Raw genomic sequence first — 17,606 nt, 5'->3', positions numbered from 1 at the left:
GTACATCTATAGTGTCCATTCTCAGATATGATCCAATAATCTGTTAGTCTCACAACATGAAGCCTTTGCAAAGCAGAATTTTTCCTGTCTGGACCCTGATTTACAGCAACACACAGTGAATTGGAATTTTACTTCAGATATTACCCTCTCACCCCCATCGACTGTAAAACATTCGCATATCACTGTGGCTAAAGTCAGTTTCGTCTTCCGAAGCACAAAGAAGAACCAACACCTGAAAGGTTCCTTTAATAACACTGAATGACTGCATCATACTGAGAAGCATCGCACAGCATCAGCAGGACTATTGTCTCTGGTCACTCTTGGTTTTCTTCTTGTTGTGATGTGCCTTTTCTGTGCAAGTCATTCAGCGTTGCATCACACTGCCCTCCACAGCCAGAAACAGCTTCAGAGATGACAGAAAAGTTTAAGCGTCCATCGCGTGTGCTTTTCTTCTGCAGTCTGTGAGGTTTAAAAAAAAAAAAAAGCAAAATGGAAGGTCCAGAAAACCCTGTGGAGTCAGGGAAGAGCTCCACTGAAGGTGACGATGGGCAGGCAGAGGAGGGAGCAGAAGGTGGGGTTGAGAGGCTGGATTTGCGCTGAAGTCCGGGATTTCCTCAGCCTCCAGTCCGTGGAGCTGTCAGGTTTGTAGCACACTGATATTTCACACCTTTGTAAGACAAAGCAACAGCGATGGTTAGAGGAACAACAGAATATTTTTCCAAAGAAGAACAAAAACATTCTAAATAGTTAAGAAACAGTTGTCTTAGATTATAATGGAGGAAGCTGTCTGGACTAAAGCATCAGTTCTTCACAAAGAACTTCACAAAGGTGGTGTATCGCTGCTAACGTGGAGCATGAGCTCAGGTTGCTGCAGAGGTAGAGCAAGGTGCACACAGATAATCAGGTCCAGCTGCAAGGCAAGCAGAAACCTACCCAGCTGTTGGTCCAGCTACACTAGCTCCTCTAGCTAACCTCATACCCACGTCTGCAGTGGGGAAATCCTGAAAATGTCCAAACACAACCCTGAAACAGTGACGCAGTCGGCCTTCTGCTGGTATAAAAGGATGTAACATGATTTTTAACTTTTAAAAGGAGAGAATATCATCCCAACTTTAGCTTCCTGTCACTTTCTTCCAGCTTGATTTTCTCATTTATTTTTAAAACTTTTGTTTCGGGGCTTTTAACCCTTTAAGGTTCTGCTCTACCACCTGCTGGAGGTAAATCTGCAGCGACTTTGATGCATTTCTTTTAAGAAGTGTGGACATAAACCTGCCTTAGCATGTTTACCGATAGTTTGGGTTTTACATTCCCAAACTAAGTGTTTGTTACAACACCACTGTTTCATATTTCATCCATTTGCTAAAAAACATTTATTCTGTTTATTCTTGTCCAAAACAAACAGAAAAACACACATAGACATTTTTCTCTGATCTTTTTGAAGGTGTGAACGTTATAATAATAATAATAATAATAATAATAATAATGATAATAATAATAATAATAATAATTATAATAATAATAATACAATTTTTACTCTAATCATAATTATCATTATTATTATTATTTTTATTATTATTATTATCATTATTATTATTATTATTATTATTAATAATAATAATAATAATTTTTTATTATAATCATAATCATCAACAACAACAATAATAATAATAATAATAATAATTATAATAATTATAATATTAAAAATAAATTTAATTGATAATGCACTTTTTGAAGTAAAACATTTGATACCAAACCACAAACTGCTACAGAATAAAAAGCATAATAAAGGATTGATCCTGCAGAGTTTAAATCAGATTTTAATCTGACTTTTACACCCAGACAGGTTTTTTTTTTTTTTTTATAATCCTCCCCCAAGGACCCTTTGTTCTTGTCTCATCTGCCTGTTTGCAACTTTACATAAAACTCTGGGGCAGATGCTTTCTGATTGGTGTCCCAGTCAAACCAGAAAGTGTTGGAAGTGACCTGGAAGGTGTTGTAGACACAGGATTCTTCACACCGTGGTGTAAAACGAGCTGCTCGTCTCTCAGAGTATTCTTCTAGTTTATTCTTATTTTTACTTGTTGTGTTTTTTCTGTCTTCTACCTTCTTTGGGTGCATTATGATTATGATTATGATGTTAAAGTGCTTTATGAATAAATGATGATGGTGTGGGCAGGTGCCAGAAGAAAGCGCTGGGTTTACCCTGATGAGGTAAGATTTTAGGAGCCATGTCTGATTAAGGGACAAATGGAAGTCTGGACACTGGGACGACTCCAAAACCATCAGACCCAGCTTCTTTCTACAGTTTGAGAATTTGTCAGACAAGCCGAGATCTGGTTCTGCTTCTCTCTGATTCGATGCATCGCTGTCTTGTCACACATCAGGGCACCCAAGCTGAACCTGTTTCAACTCCAGCACAAAGTGCACAGATGCAGGCGCGCCACACATGCACGAAAAAACTCCAGCAGGGTTCGGTTTCAGCTGCATCCTACATGAAAGCACAACATCCATCTCTATCAATATCAGCACCAGCTGCTCTCCGTTCCATACCTGCTGACGCTTTGTAGTATTTTCTTCTCGTCCTGGTCCAGACACACAGCGAAGGTTGTGTTTCCAGCCCCGCTGACTTGCACCTTGTCCACCTTCACCTCAGTCACACTCAGCTGCTGCAGGGATGAGACAAGCAAACCGTGCTGCAGCTCATGAATGGACATCTTTCCTCCAGAATGAATCATTGCATAAAACATGGCGTTACTGTTGCAGCTTGTCTGATAGTTCATGTCTCCATGCAAAACTCTGAACCCAAAGCATGAAAAGAAACCGAGACGCAGCGTTGAGCTGACAGTAAACTGATGTGTACACCTTTGAACAAACACTGCGGCAGGCTTGTTTGTGAAAGCACGGAGCGGCAGCGCCGCTTCAACCACAAACCACAGAGACGTCTCGCCTTACCTGGTTGTAGCCTTTCTTGCTTTTGCCGTTCTGTCTCTTCAGCACCTCAGTCATGTTGAGCTGCAGGCACTCCATCTTTGAATCTGACACAGATTGTTTTGGGTTAGATTTTAATCTGGTGATACTTTCCTTACAGGAGGTATCGCATCACAAAAGCTTGTCATAAAAACTACACCCAGTCATTGTGTTTCAGGGAATTAACAGAAAGATTTATCCTCATTTTTTCCCACTGAAATGAAAACTTAACGGTGAATGTAATGAGATAAGACTAAAGGAGAACACACACGTCACACCACTGAAAAGCTTACGGTAATGTTGGAAGTAAAAAAAGCTGCTGCATACCTAGTTCCTCTGGATTTTTGCATGCTTTGATTAAGTTAACGGATGTACAGACTTTAGTTTCTCTTTTCCACTGGCTTCTTCCACTGATCACCACCTGAAAAAGATGAAATACATGATGAGTAAAGTTTGGAAATAAAAGCAGCACACAGGAGAAACGGCTGCAGTCGACCCAAACCCTTTAATAAGGCTTCACTTGTTGCCTTGAAAATGCAAATTTAGTGTTTTGATTTTCAGAATTTGTATAAAACTTGATGTAAATTTAATTTAATTTCATTTGGTTGACATTGGGGGGGACTTTTTTTTTTTTTTTTTTTAAACCCTCTGATTTGCAGATTATTTTAATTTGATCATTTTTATGTCTTCATGTTTCTGATCCGATTTCCCGCGTGGGGTTGGATGAGTAAAGATGTTTTTATCTCATCAGTGCTGTTGATCCTGGAGGAGAGGAACACATGGAGGACATTCAGCTGCTACTTTTCTTTCACTTCCAGCCTCATTTTGTTTAAAATACCAGTTTTTCTGCTGGCAGACAGCAGATCTAACATCGTTTATTTTCCCTGTGAGGCTGGCAGGACTTTTAACAAGCTCTCAAACAGGAGAAGTCCTGAATTTCCTGCATCAATAAATAAACTGCAGCAGATTTTAACTTGGTTCAATACTGAAATAGGTAAATGTGCATTTAATGGAGGATTAAAGTCTTTTATAACATCAGCCAAGAGGATGAAGTGTTTACCCGTCGCAGACTGTTTGCACCACTTTGACCAAAACAGCAAAGTTTTGTTAAGGCATGAGGTGTTTTGAACCACGTGTTGGTGCATCGTCTGCTTCACACCAGGAAGTAAGAGCGACCGAAACAAGCTGAATGTACAGTAAAAGAGGAGACCCAAAAGGTCAGTGGTGTGTTTCTTCTGATGGTCAAACTCCACTTTTCTGAATAAAATGAAACTTTTAACAGTGGTTAAACCTACCCTGTTGTACATCACATCCAGTGTTAGAGGCACTGCTTCCCGGTCGCCGTCGATGCCGAAGCGTTTACTTGCAGCACCTAAATGAAGCAGGAAGGAAACACTCCTTTAACAATGATGCACCTGAGACTTACAGTTCTATAATGCAGTCAAACATAAGGCTGCAAAAATGCATTAACTAGTGCTGGAAAAAAATGTGTTATTGTGCAAAAGTTAGAGGGAAGGAGGAAAGATGTCTGGACAAGAGGCTTGAATAGTTTCCCACAACTTCTTCTTCCATAAGGAAGCCGAAGAAAGCTGCAGCTTGGTGACAAATGAAACCAAGAAAGTAGAAGTGACTTTAATCGTGTCACATAAGAAGTTCCTCTTAAACAAACTTAGTCTCACAATGACTGCGGTCGTCTTGTGTGGATGTTTTCTTGTGTTCTTATTTGTTTTTTTCCAGAAGTGCGCCTGAGGAGGCGAGTCGGGACGGGATTGGCTCGCTACTTTTTAAAAGGAAGGAGAACAGCGTGTCTGGCTGGAGGGTTCAGAGGGACGAAGCGGCGTCGCATCCTTCGTGTCGCGTTGCGTCAGGCTGGCAGAACGAGAGATAGTGTTAAAAGCTGTGAGCCTGTTTGGTTTGAGTTTTCTCTTGTTTTTGTTCGACAAGGAGGTAAGAACCTGGTTTTTTTGTTTTCACATGTATTTTGCATTGGTAAGTTCAAACCCAGAACATTGGATCTGTTTTGTTTAGTTTGTTATTTTGGCGTTTGCTCACTTTTCCCCATTATTAACTCTAGGGCTGTGACAATATGCTTTTGTCCCGATTCGATTCCGATTTTTTTTTTGGGTGCCGATTCGATTTAAATTGCAATTCTCAAAATTCTTCAATATTGATGATTTTTGTAATTAAAAACAAACATTTTGTTTAATAAAACTTCTTTTTGCGAGTAATTTTTCTTGATTTCAGTTAGGAAAAAACAACACAGTAGCTGGACCATCATTCTGCTGCTATAATGCCCAAGAAGACAAGTAAAAGGATCAATAAAAACAATGAAAATTACAAAAATTTGATAATGGATTCATTTTATTTGAAAAAAAATTTTTTTGATTTTTTTAAACAAATAAATTGATTATAAAATTGTGAAGAAAAATAAAATTGTGAATTTTCCCACCCCCAAATTAACTCTGACTTGTTTTTCAGATCAGACGTCTTCTGTTAGATCATTGTTTGCTATTTTTGTTGTAAAAATAAAGGCATCTTTTTGTTGGAACGTTCCCGTGTGCCAGTCTGACATAACTGAAGGTATTTTCCGCTCCGTATATTGCGCTCAGGAACCCTTGGACTGGCTGGAACACCATGATGCATCTGACTGCATGTAAAACTGTGTGGCTTGCTGGGAGATGTGTCTGCTTGGCGCTCACCCATGGCCTTGATGGCTCGTGTTCCCGCTGTGTGACCCAACTCCAGCGAGTGGACGAACACCTCAGTTCTTCTCTCTCCACCAGCTAACGTCAGCTGCAAAACCAAACACACCCTGCATCACTTCCTGAACTGGAAATCTCACTTTTACCAATCATGCATTGTCACAGTTTGCCATCTGTTATATCACAGCTGTGTATTTTATGTAGAAGCGTGTCCGAACCTCCGCCTGATAAAGCTGGATGAGAGCCGGCCGAGCGGCGTAGCGGCAGTAGTACAGCACCAAGTCAGCCAGGATGGGCAGGCGCTGCTCGTACGAGCTGTCATACGACTCAGACTCTGTCTTTGAGGTTTGCTGCAACGACATTTACACATTTAAATAAGTTCACACCACAGGATGACGTTAAACACAGAAAGTAGAAAACAATCAGACACAGCTTAAAGGTTTCCAAGCCAGAACTGGAATTTCACAGCAGCTCTCTGCTGGCTAAACCTGACTTGAAACGGAAAGGTGAGATTCCAGGTGTACCTGGCAGACCACGCTGGCAGGTAACTTGAGCAGGCTGAGGGTGTTCCTTTCGTACCACGGGTCCAACATGCCGAGGAGGTGTGCAATGTCGTTGGTGCTGTCGCCTGTCCTGGCGTGGTTCAGGTCCTGCTGGAGAAACAGCAACAATTAAAGCCAAATAGATGATTTCTTTTACTTCTTTACTTTATTATGTCCATGTGAATTTCTTTTACAACAGATCTGGGATTTTTTTCTGACTGAAACACTCGAATCTGCCTCAAAAAAATATATTCAGGTAGTTTTAAATGTGTTTGACCTGGAAAAGGTCTTAAAAAGCTCAATACTCATGTGGATTTACTGTGTTTCCCCCGACAAGGAAGCTCGATATGAATGATCAATGTTGTTTTCTTCCACTTACGGCACACGGCGCTGCTTTTTTTGGAGATCCATTTAGTATGAGTGGACTAGAAGCCCTCCGATGTCCAGGTTCCCCTCCTGCCGAGTCCCTCTTCACAGGCACAAAGTAAAACTGAAGCTTGAAGGCCCTGCTGAGGCGTGGGCATGTGCTCTCCTTCATCCTGAGGCTGCTGTAGGCTCGCGCCACCTTTCCTGCCACATGGTCCGCACCAAACACCACCACCCTGAGCGTCGTATTCTTGCCGTCCTCGTCACTGCTCAGAATAGGCCTCCTTCGAAAGCAAACATGTCTGAGAGTCTGGTTTTGTGGCTTGAGCAACGGCTCAGGACCAAATAACTTGACCTGCTGGGGAAGCGAATTGGATCGCGTTTCTCGAACCACTAAAAGGTCTTTTGATTCGCTGTTTCCTAAACTCTTGGCTCGGGAAAGCAGCCGGGGGTTTTTGGGCTTGATAAAGAGTCGGTAGAAGTGCTGGCTGAGACGAGCCGAAGGTTTGGTCGACTTCGGGGAGCATTTATCAGCTACGGGAGAAGAGCAGATGTAGTCGTCAGAATCCTCGAAGTAGTCGCTATCAGCTCCAGAAGCGACGGAGAAGAGGGAGGGAGGGTAGGACTCGGAGGCCACGGACAGCGTGGAGAACATGGAGTCTTTGGAGGTTGTGGAGAGGGAGGAGATGGTGGAGAAGGTGGAGGCCCGGTGGCTGGCGCTGTAGTCATTAGGGATGATGGATATCAAAGATGAATTCACGCCGTGCCTCTCTTCTTCTTTGTCTTCCTCCTCTTCCTCTTCATCAAAATCCGTTTCTGTCACTTCATGCTCGTCGTCGTCAAAGTCATCTTCCGTTTCCTCCACAGGCCGTCCGTCCGGCTGATGCTCCAAGAGGGTGTTCAGAACATCTGGGAACCAAAACATTCATGTTTAAACGAAGCCACGAAGGAGTAGAACTCAAAAAAATATCCATTTCAAGTTGCAGAAATTACCAAAGTTATCTTTTTCCCAGTGAAACATGTAACATTTGGGTGTGGGCAGCGGCAATGTCTGCAGCATTCCTGAAAGGAAACAAACAAACAGGTTGAATACACAAAGCTTCGCAGCACACGCAGCTCATAATGTCTCCGGAAGTATCCCTTACCATCAGACTTCCTCCCATTGGATGCAGGGATCCTCAGCCCCTCCCTCAGCTCCTCCAGCCCCTGGATGACATGACTCCGGGCCTTCAGCGGGTCACTCATGACAGCAGCTGTCTCCAGGAGGTCGCTCACCAAAGAGAAAATCTCCACCAGCTCATCCACAGTTTTAGCCTTTAAAAGAAACGAAGGAATGACTTCATAGTGAAGGAGTGACGTGTGCAGAGGAGGGGGGGGGGGGTCATGCGTAGCCAGGGACATACCTGCAGGGCTCTGTGGATGCCATGCAGAGGGTACTTTGTGCCCAGAGCGGACTGGAAGGCATGCTTCACCAAGGTGATATAGGTTTCATTCTGCGAGTGCTGAATGCGACTGAGCTGCTCCGCCACCGTGAGAAAGTCAGCAGGAACCTCGCCGGGGTTCATCAGCAACACCGTCCTGCAGACAACAAACGGCGTCAGAGCTGATCTCTGAATGCGTGCACGCTGTCACAGAGCATAGGACGTAAACAGGATGTAACAGTGTCTAACAGTCTTGAGGTTTGATGAGTAAAGTAGGGTATGAAAAGGGATTTTTATGACAGTTCTAACCACCTACTGTACACGTCTTTCAGCTGATTCAAATGAAACTGTGCTAAAGAATCATTTTACAGAAATAAAATTACCATAAAATGCAGAGGCATGAAGGATAAAACTGTTCTGGACTGGAAATAGATTGATGCATAGATTGTTTGTTTGTTTATTTGGCATTAAGTCTCTTTGATGTTTTCCTTTTGAAAGGTGTGACACTCAGAAGGAAAAGGCATTTCTGAGCAGATTAGTTTAGCACATGGGTTGCCCTCCTGGAAAAAAAAAGGAAGCTGCAAGTGGTGATGAAGGCCTCAGACCTCCAGCGCCGCTTTGGCCTGTTTTACCAGCGTAGCCCCTGGCAACCTCGCTGCCACGGCGCTCCTGCCCTCGCCTCCAGCCACACATTAGATCATTTAGGCTGTAAAATGAGTCACTTCCTGTTGCCAGGGGCCGTGACCATTTCAATTCCAATGTGTTCAGGTATGACTGGCATCATACCTGTTATATTTAGTGCAGATATCTCGTTTTACATGGCGTCATAGCAAGTTTATAATGGCGAGAAATCAAAGTTTTATGGCCCACCCCTTCGACACGTCAACTCCTTTGCGAAAGTTTTGGTAACTTTTAAACACATTTGCCCGTTCCACATCCCGAGCTATTTAGGTAGAAGTTTGATGAAATCTCTACGAGTTCGATCTAATGAGATGTCAGTAAAACACCAAAATGGCGACTTTGACCCATAATGGCCGACTTCCTGCTGGGTTTAAGCCATTGTTTGCCCTGGCATGTAGAATAAATGTACCAAATTCCATGAAGGCCGATGACATGCAGTGGTGGGGCTGCAAAAATAGATGACTGTTGCACCTCGAAAAACCAAAAATATGCAAATTTTCTGATTTGTGAGGGTTGGGGGTTCAAAATTTGGTGAGTTTTTGAACATGTTTATGCCAAAAAGCAATTCATTTATGAGAAGAGTAACAACGGAGAAAAGACGTGAATTCCTTTGCACCGCCTCCGGTACAGAGAAACATCCAGACGAGGTTCTATGAGTCGGCAGCGGAACAAGCTGCTGTCTGGTAATGCAGAGAAGATTTGGTGAGTTTTTCATGGGCACAACCCACATAAATTTGGCCCTGTGATGGATGGCAACCTGTCCAGGTGTACTTGCCTCTCACTCATAGACTGTATATAAAGAGATGGGCGGAGCCTCCGTGACGTCACCCGTAGGTTTCTGAAGAGCTGAATTGAAGCTCGGTGGGCGGTTCCTACCATCACCATCTTGGCAGGGGAATGCGTGTCGTCTCACCCGGAAAATACAAATATGGGCAAAGAGGTGGAGCTGAAAGGGGGGCTGTGAGCGTCATGGTGGATGATTGACATCGAGCGAACTCCAAGCTTTCTGTAGCTAAGAGCTAACCGAGCTAATCTGGAGATAACAGGAGCTAACCAGCTAACGGAGGTAAGCGGGCTAAAGCTAAGTCACGTTGTTAATCGGCTAAAAACCGCGGCTGTTCTACATTCTTCTGACTTGAAGCAGGAGATCGGGTACCTGTCAATCAAAAGGACACGCCCCTAAATATGCCAAATTTTGAGATTAAATTACTTCTAAACGGGCGAGTTAGAAAAAAATTCACTCCCCCCACAGTTGTCATGAAGGTAAACCTGACCTATTAAAACTAAAATGGATTTTTGAACCAGGCTGTAAACATGTTTATTTCTGCTGTGAAGTTGGTCTTTTTAACATGGGAGTCTATGTGGATTTGCTTTGTTTTGCAGCCCCTAGTGGATGAAAAGGGAACTGCAGTTTTATGCACTTCCGCATTGGCTTCACTTTTAACCACCCGAGGTTGCCGTTTGCTCTCGCCTAATGATTGCTGGGATAGACTCCAGCTTCCTGTGATTTTGAACTGAACTTTGGTGAAAAGAAAACATATGGAACCCACATAAATCAGCCCTCCTGCTCATCCCACAAATCAATTTTCCTTATAAATGTGTCTCCATTTAAAAAAGAAAATAAACAGGCTTTCCAGTGCATTGTTGCAACACAGAAATATTTGACAAAACACATATTTCATGACTTTTTTTTTTTGGCAAAGTTTCAATCTCTAAATCTCAAAACTACCAAAACAGTGAAGAAACACAATGTGAGAAGCATTTAATTGCAAAATTTCCCACATGAAGATGAGGTGTGATTTGATGTTGACTCACATGGTTTTGGAGCTTTGGTCAGACGTGTTAAGGCCCTGTTCTTCCCTGACCAGTCTCTGAAAGGAAATTCCTGCAACAAAAGCAGAAAAAACTGTTAATGAAATACCTTTACAGGTATCTGAACTACAAAATGCACATTTAAAAAGGAAGTGAAATGACTTAAAAACAGGTCCTCCTACTCCAGTCATGTAACGTGCCAACTTGTGGTAGCAAACATTCATTCAGGTTTTCAGGTTATTTAAATGTAATACTTCAGCCGGTGTACTGCCACTTCCTTTAACCATTCCTGGTAAGAGTTTACATGCAGTTTCTGCTTTTGGTTTCAAAAGTAATGCAGTTACGTCCACTTACAGACAACATCATCAAAGAATGAAGAAGTGCTGATAAAACCTGAAGCTTCTAACATCCTGTCCTCTGTCACTCAGCATGAAAAACTCTGAATGCATTTCTCTGACACATCACAGGGGGGAGTGCTGGAACAATGGCTGTACGAACAGAAAGAGAAGCAGCACTGCTCTCCAGGAGGATGTCGTTCACAACTGGACTTACCGGGGACTTTGGTCTCCAGCTGAAGCGTGGAGAGGAGTTTCCTGCACACACTGCTGTAAGGTTCAGGCCATGTGAGGAAGCAGGAAAACACTTCGATAGCTTCCTCAATGATCTCTGTGTCTGGGGGACAGAACGGTGTCTGAAAGCAAAGAACAAACCGGTTAACATATAATAATACCTTATAATATTATATGTACATACATATACATACACACACACATATGAAATGAAATTAAAGGAAAAATACTTTATCAATCTCCAAAGGGAAATTCAATAGTGCAGTAGATAGTTAACTTGAGATATATATATATATATCTATATATATATATCTATATATATATATGTATATATATATATATATATATATATATATATATATATATATATATATATATATATATATATATATATACACACACAAATTTATAGAAATACGTATGTATATATATACATATATATACATATTAAAAGAGGGCAGAGGACAGTCGGCATTCCGCTGGGTGGACAGTATAACCCATATTAACCATTACATTGTTTTTTTCTCCATGTTTGTATTACTGCTTCGTTGTTTTCCTTGTTTTTTTTTTTATTAATGGACAGATGTAACTTACTCAACTTGTGGGGTAAAAACACATCTTAGTGCAATAATGTGATGCTATTTCGCAGCTGAAGCTTCTTACTTGCCAGGTTTTGTGACAAACAGTGAAAAGTACATTTATCACGTAATTGGAAAACCTCAAAGATGTGACATTTCTTGTTTTGGACAAACTCCTGTGCTCTCACTTCCTACTGAAAAGAAGAAAAAAAAAGGACCTGCAGACCAAATATGACGCATTCCTCTATAAGGTTTTCTGATTGCATGACTGAAACACACAACGATTATGAAGGAGAGGTCTTCACAGGTCAGTAAACTTTATGCTTTCAAGTACTTCTTGTACTTCAGGCATTACATTGACCAAAGCACCGAGCAAACGCCACAGTGGTTTGTAAATAAGGAAGTACAATGACAATGAGTTTTTAAATAGGGATCCCTCGTATAGGTGGAAGAAAACATGCTTAACGGGTGTGATGGATGTCAAAAGAACAAATGGCATCTAAATGTGAGCAGTCTGTACCTGCAGAAGCGTGGAGGAGAACATGATGGCGAGGGGAGCCACCAGCTCATACTGACACTGCTCCTGAACCTGAACACACACACACACACACACACACACACAGAGTAAGAAGACAGATTAGTTAACACACCACAACACAATCTCCTTGACAACACTCTTCATCCTCACCTCTTTTGTCTTCCTGATGATCTGTTGTAAAAGGATGAGGAAGTTCTCAGGGTCTCTCTTCACCAGCTCCTCCAAACTCCAACGGTTCATGGACTGACCCGCCGAGCACATCAGCACTGAAATACACCACACACACACACTCATCAGTCAATGCACAGGTTCTACATAGATACATACACACCCTACGTAACAATGTGAGGGAAACACTTAAAAGGCAACGCTAACGTTGAAAGCCACATATAAAACAAACAATTCTGACAACCAATCTTGAGGACAACAACAAAGCCAGATCAGAAGACCTTTAGATGAAGCTGGTGGGCTTCGAACAGCTGCAGGTCACGTGCGACACGAGACTTCTGAGGGACTTTTCCAGATTGGCAACAACAGTTTTATAAGTGGATGAAAGATGGTGAAAAACAAGTCAAAGTGGACTAAATGGTGCTTGTGAAACTGAGTGTTGCCTTAAAATAAAGCTGTCCAGCACGGCTGCTGCCTATACTTTACAATCACGCTTCATTATTCACTTTTTCAGGCTTCGCCCTCTTCATCCTCCTGGGTCAATCTCCAAACAAGCACATAGTCTGAACACGCTTGTAGACAATCAAGGCTCACCATTTAACATAAAATGAACGCTTCAATAGTTTGAAGAGGAGTGTAGGGGATATCTGGCGCTACCGAGAAGACCGTCAGATATAAAATCTCAGCATCCTTCATTTTCCCGAGATGAAAGCTGTCCATCTGGTTTGAAACTTGCTACCATGTGATTGTTTTATTTATTTCTCCTGGATTAAAGTTGGCCAAACTGAATCATTTCGATAGATCGGCAAAGAGCAGTGACAAAGCACGACTGTTGCAACGCTTGAGGACAAACTCAGTATGATCATCATGCAGCGTAGCCGCTTCTGCATTGTACGTCTACACACCGACCGAAAGCAGCACAGAATGGTCAAAGGGACGGCAAGCATTTAAATGGAAACCAAACCAAACGAAGCAAATTAGCAGCACATGCCTCACTGGCTGATGCGACCTTCAGTTTATACTGAGACTGTGAGAAGAAGATATGATATTTATGAAAATAAATAAAGAGGGAACTGCAGCAATGACAGTAAAACACACCTGATGTCAATGTCCTTCTGTTTACACGCATCAAACACATCTAAACCAGGTTCATTAGAAAGGCGTCAGACAGATAAAAACAGAACCGTAGATCAAGATTTTAAAGGGTAAATTTACCAGAAGATGAAGTGATGAGACAGAAACCAGAATATCTCCTTATTCAATTCAAGTCAACTTTATTTGAATGGTGCCAATTCACAACAAAGTGAACTAAAGGCACTTTCCAGACATAAACAAGTCCAACAAGCCAGGCGAAGGAGAAGCATCTCATCAGTATTCAGCTGTAGAAACTGAATTTAAACCCAGTTTTTATGGAATTAAGGTGATTTCTAAGAGTATTTCAGCTTATGAAGGCATTAACTCAACTCAACTTTATTTATAAAGCTCTTTGTAACAACCACAGCTGAAACAAAGAGCTGTAGATAATCACCAAGAGAATAAAATAATTAAAAGGGAGATATATATATATAATACAAATACTTGTTCATTGCTTTACAAATAATAAACAACAAACCAATTATTTTCATGAGTGATAAAACTATACTAAACAACCTCTAGAAAATGTTTTTTTTATTCATTAAGCCATTTTTTTTTTTTACACATCTCTGGTGACATCTTAGGCCCTAAGACGTCACCAGGGTATCAAACGTCAGAGGGTCCATAACAGAACCTTGGGGAACACCACTACTCAGAGATTCAGTCGATAAGATATAAGAAAAGGCCAACAACGGGCAGGTGATGGTTGATGAAGTGTCCTGTGGCCACATTACATTCATAGTTTAACAGATCTGAATCTTGATGTAGATTAATGGGTGTTTTGTTTCATGAGGACATGACAGGATGCGTTTCCTGACGGGTGAATTAGCAGTTTATTTCCAGTATTTCGAAACTGTTTTGGAGCTAAACAGTTTCTAAATTAAGTAAATTTTGCTAAAATTGAGGCAAACTAAAGTTTCAAGATTATCACTGGGGTGACAATAAAGAGAATAATTAAAAATGGAGACAAAGATTTGCATAAATATGTTGAAGTCAGGCAGTTTTTTCCTCAGCTTGAACAGAAACTTGAGAAAAACAACATAATAAATCTAAAAACCACAGCGACCTGAAGTCTGTCACACGTACCAAAACAAGAGAGAAATGAAAGCAGCTGACTTCTTACTGGTCTTTGGTCTCAGCTACTCTCTATACTTTCACACAAGGCAGAACAACACTATTTATTATTACACTTTCACATGAACGCTTCTCCGTTAGCATCGGCTTGCTGCTATATTTCTCTCAGAGGGCTGGAAGGAGCAGCCGAACGTCTCAAAGCAGCAGCGTGTTGTTTGCATCGTCTGATACCTAGCTCGGGAAACTTCACCCTGCTGCTCACTGGCAAGAGAAAACAACCTAAAACAGTGAAGGCAACGCCAGCATGAACACTGAAAAACACACCAGAGTGTGGGTTTGCGTGTGCATCGTTTCATGACGTCATCACGGTGTTTCAGGGTAGAAACCCGAGGCACGTCTGCACCGATGCATGGTTTTGTACAGCGCAGGTCGACTTGCATGCCAAGCTGATCTTCCACCTTGTTTTTCTTTTTTTCTTCTGTTTTTTTCAACAGCACAGTAACTCCTGCCTCATGATGCCTCACTTACACACTGCGGTCTGTACCACCACTTCCTCCCAGCTGTCTATTCACACGACTTCCTCCAACACCCAATAATACGCTCCCCTGGTGATCTGAAAGCAACACTGTCACCAACAACAAGCTCTGCATGCACACACACCATGAGCTGCCTGAGTGTGTGTCACACACAGCCACTGGTGTTGAGAAAACACGAACAGAAAACTGCTTTCTGTCAGAGGCGACACTCTGAACACAATCTGTGAAACTGTTTTTTAGACGCTGCGAAGAGCGAAGCATGCAACGCTTTGCATGCCTCATGCAGCATGTCAGCAACAAAGCATGACAAGCAGGCCGTGACTACCTGCCAAGTAAAGAGACAGAAAACAGATGAGGAGGTCCAGGATGATGTGTGTGGTGCAGACTCACTCCCACAGTTTCCATCAGATCCCATCTGGCAACATTAAGCAGTGGCTGCATTTTAATCAGCTTTTATCCAACAGCACAAACACCAAGGACGAGTTTCCTTTTCAGACCCCTCCCCGATGTGCGAAAAGCAAATGATAGCTGCCATCGGTTGTGTTTTCAAAGCCACTTTTTTCTTTCTTATTTCTCCAGGACTGTTATGAGACACACCTCCTCACCTGGCTTTGTCTTTCCAGCCATGCAGGATGCAAAACTAATGCTTGATTCATCCTAACCTGCTACGTCTGTTTACGTCCTCTGAGGAGCTAGCTCAGGTCTACTCCCTCATCTGCAATCTTACATCTCCACCGAGGGGATTCGGTTTTACCTCCTTTGTTTTGTGGCACTCCCACAAACAAAAGGATAGTTTCCAATTTCCTCCAGTCCATATGCTAAACTAAATGTTGTTATTCGCCTCTGATCATGGTAAAGGTTTGTGCACATGAACAGACTAATGCATTGTTTTTCCAGACTCACACAGGAAGATTATAATTCTCACTATAAATGCAAATGTTTAGAGTTATTCGGTATGAAATGGTGTAAAAAGATATTCTCCGACTGCATCATCCAGTGTAATAAATGTGATGTGATAACGCTAAAACGCTGGTTTACCCTGTAGAAATGTTGTCATTATCACTGCAGGAAGCTCTGCTGAGTCTTACCGTTCCAGTGGTGTGCCGCCGTGGGGCTTTGTCTCAGCCCGTCCAGACACCGGTCCAGAGCATGCTGGATCCGGTCCTCCGTGCATGAGGTGTGCTGCATCTTCACCACTCAGGTTCTGAAGAAGAGAAGGAAATAGATGCGATATTAATCATCATTTGTACACTGTGCCCACTCATGTATTCCGTGGAATATAACGCTGTGTCAACACAAACGTGCACACACGCCTCTCTCTTTTCGTGGACATCAGGCTGCGTTATCGCACAGGCTTTGCATAAACGCAGATCACCCGCTAAGTATGAAAATGAGAGAAAGATTAAACACAAAGCATATAAGGAAACAAGAAGGAAGAGAGATCTCGGTGGAATTTTGTTGGTGTTTGGCTGCTGGAGTTGCCAAACACCTACCTGAACACCTGGTGAGCCTCCTGTCAATAACAGCATCACATCTAAGCATGCATGGAGACCAGTTCTGACTAAAAAACTACCAGTATAACCAGAACTTTTCTTTTTTGTTACCACTCACTCATAGAGAGAACAAACTTCACTTTTTTTTTTCTTTTTAAATTCTGTTTATGGTGTTTTTTTCAAGCTGCAACTGAGGAAAAACCAGGTGTGGCAAGTTGTTTCGGTTCTGTTATGAGTCTCCTCATCACACAACTGCTTTAAATAGCCAATCTGACAAAATCTCACTTGTCTTTTCTCTTGTTTCTGGAGATTTTTCACAAAAGCCATGTTTGATAACTCACCCTAAAAGCTTGGACTTTAACTACATCAAAGAGATATTTATCTGTAAAATCACACAGGAAAACCAAGAATAGAAAAAAAAAAAAACAGAAGTTGATCTGCTGAAAATGGTCCAGTGACCAGTTTTCACTGTTGGCTGCAGCGTTTCACCATTTCCAAATTCCCCTAACAATGATCCGTCACACCAAAAAAAACACCCTGTTTAAAGCAGAAAGTTATTTTAAACCTGTTTAAAAGCAGATCAGACACATGGCCGCAATGTGTTTCACATGCCTTAAACATGACAAACAACAAATATTTTAGTTTGAAAATAAAAACTGATGATGACGTCCACAACAGAACTTGGATTCTGAAAGCAAATGGTGCCAAAATGGACCCAAAACGTCTGTTTGTTCAGTCTGTTCTGCTTCATTTTATCACCTGAAGCGGTTTTCATTTGTGCCGTCTTCATCCCGCAGCAGGTATCCTGATATTTACACATCCTAACAAATCCCCAAAGTATTCCCTTTTCTACGACTCTGAACGTGTTCAAACAGACCTTGTGGTTTCAGAAATATTCTCCTTTTCATTATAAACGCAACTTTCAGAGCAGAGGCCTGAAAACGGCTCAAACTGAGAATTCAGCATCACATCAAGAGATTCTTTACTTTTCCTCAACTAAAAACATGAAAAACAAAGTGAGCTGC

At 41.9% G+C, this 17,606-nt stretch overlaps 1 protein-coding gene across 1 annotated transcript; it reads right to left on the bottom strand.

Moving 5' to 3' along the window:
- Positions 1–516: 516 nt before the first annotated feature.
- pik3r5 (phosphoinositide-3-kinase, regulatory subunit 5) lies at positions 517–16,276 on the bottom strand (the record flags this gene model as incomplete). Its single annotated transcript, XM_079264579.1, has 17 exons — positions 517–667; positions 2,551–2,666; positions 2,953–3,035; positions 3,295–3,388; positions 4,263–4,339; positions 5,667–5,760; positions 5,888–6,019; positions 6,194–6,319; positions 6,591–7,486; positions 7,571–7,639; positions 7,723–7,891; positions 7,981–8,155; positions 10,495–10,564; positions 11,044–11,182; positions 12,159–12,227; positions 12,327–12,442; positions 16,177–16,276. The coding sequence occupies 17 exons, from the start codon at positions 16,274–16,276 to the stop codon at positions 517–519; spliced, it is 2,676 nt and encodes an 891-aa protein (XP_079120705.1).
- Positions 16,277–17,606: the final 1,330 nt, after the last annotated feature.

This window comes from Telmatherina bonti (genome assembly GCF_933228915.1).
Source record: "Telmatherina bonti genome assembly, chromosome: 3".
Taxonomy (NCBI): Eukaryota; Metazoa; Chordata; class Actinopteri; order Atheriniformes; family Telmatherinidae; genus Telmatherina; species Telmatherina bonti.
This window is presented reverse-complemented; position numbering and strand designations above follow the sequence as displayed.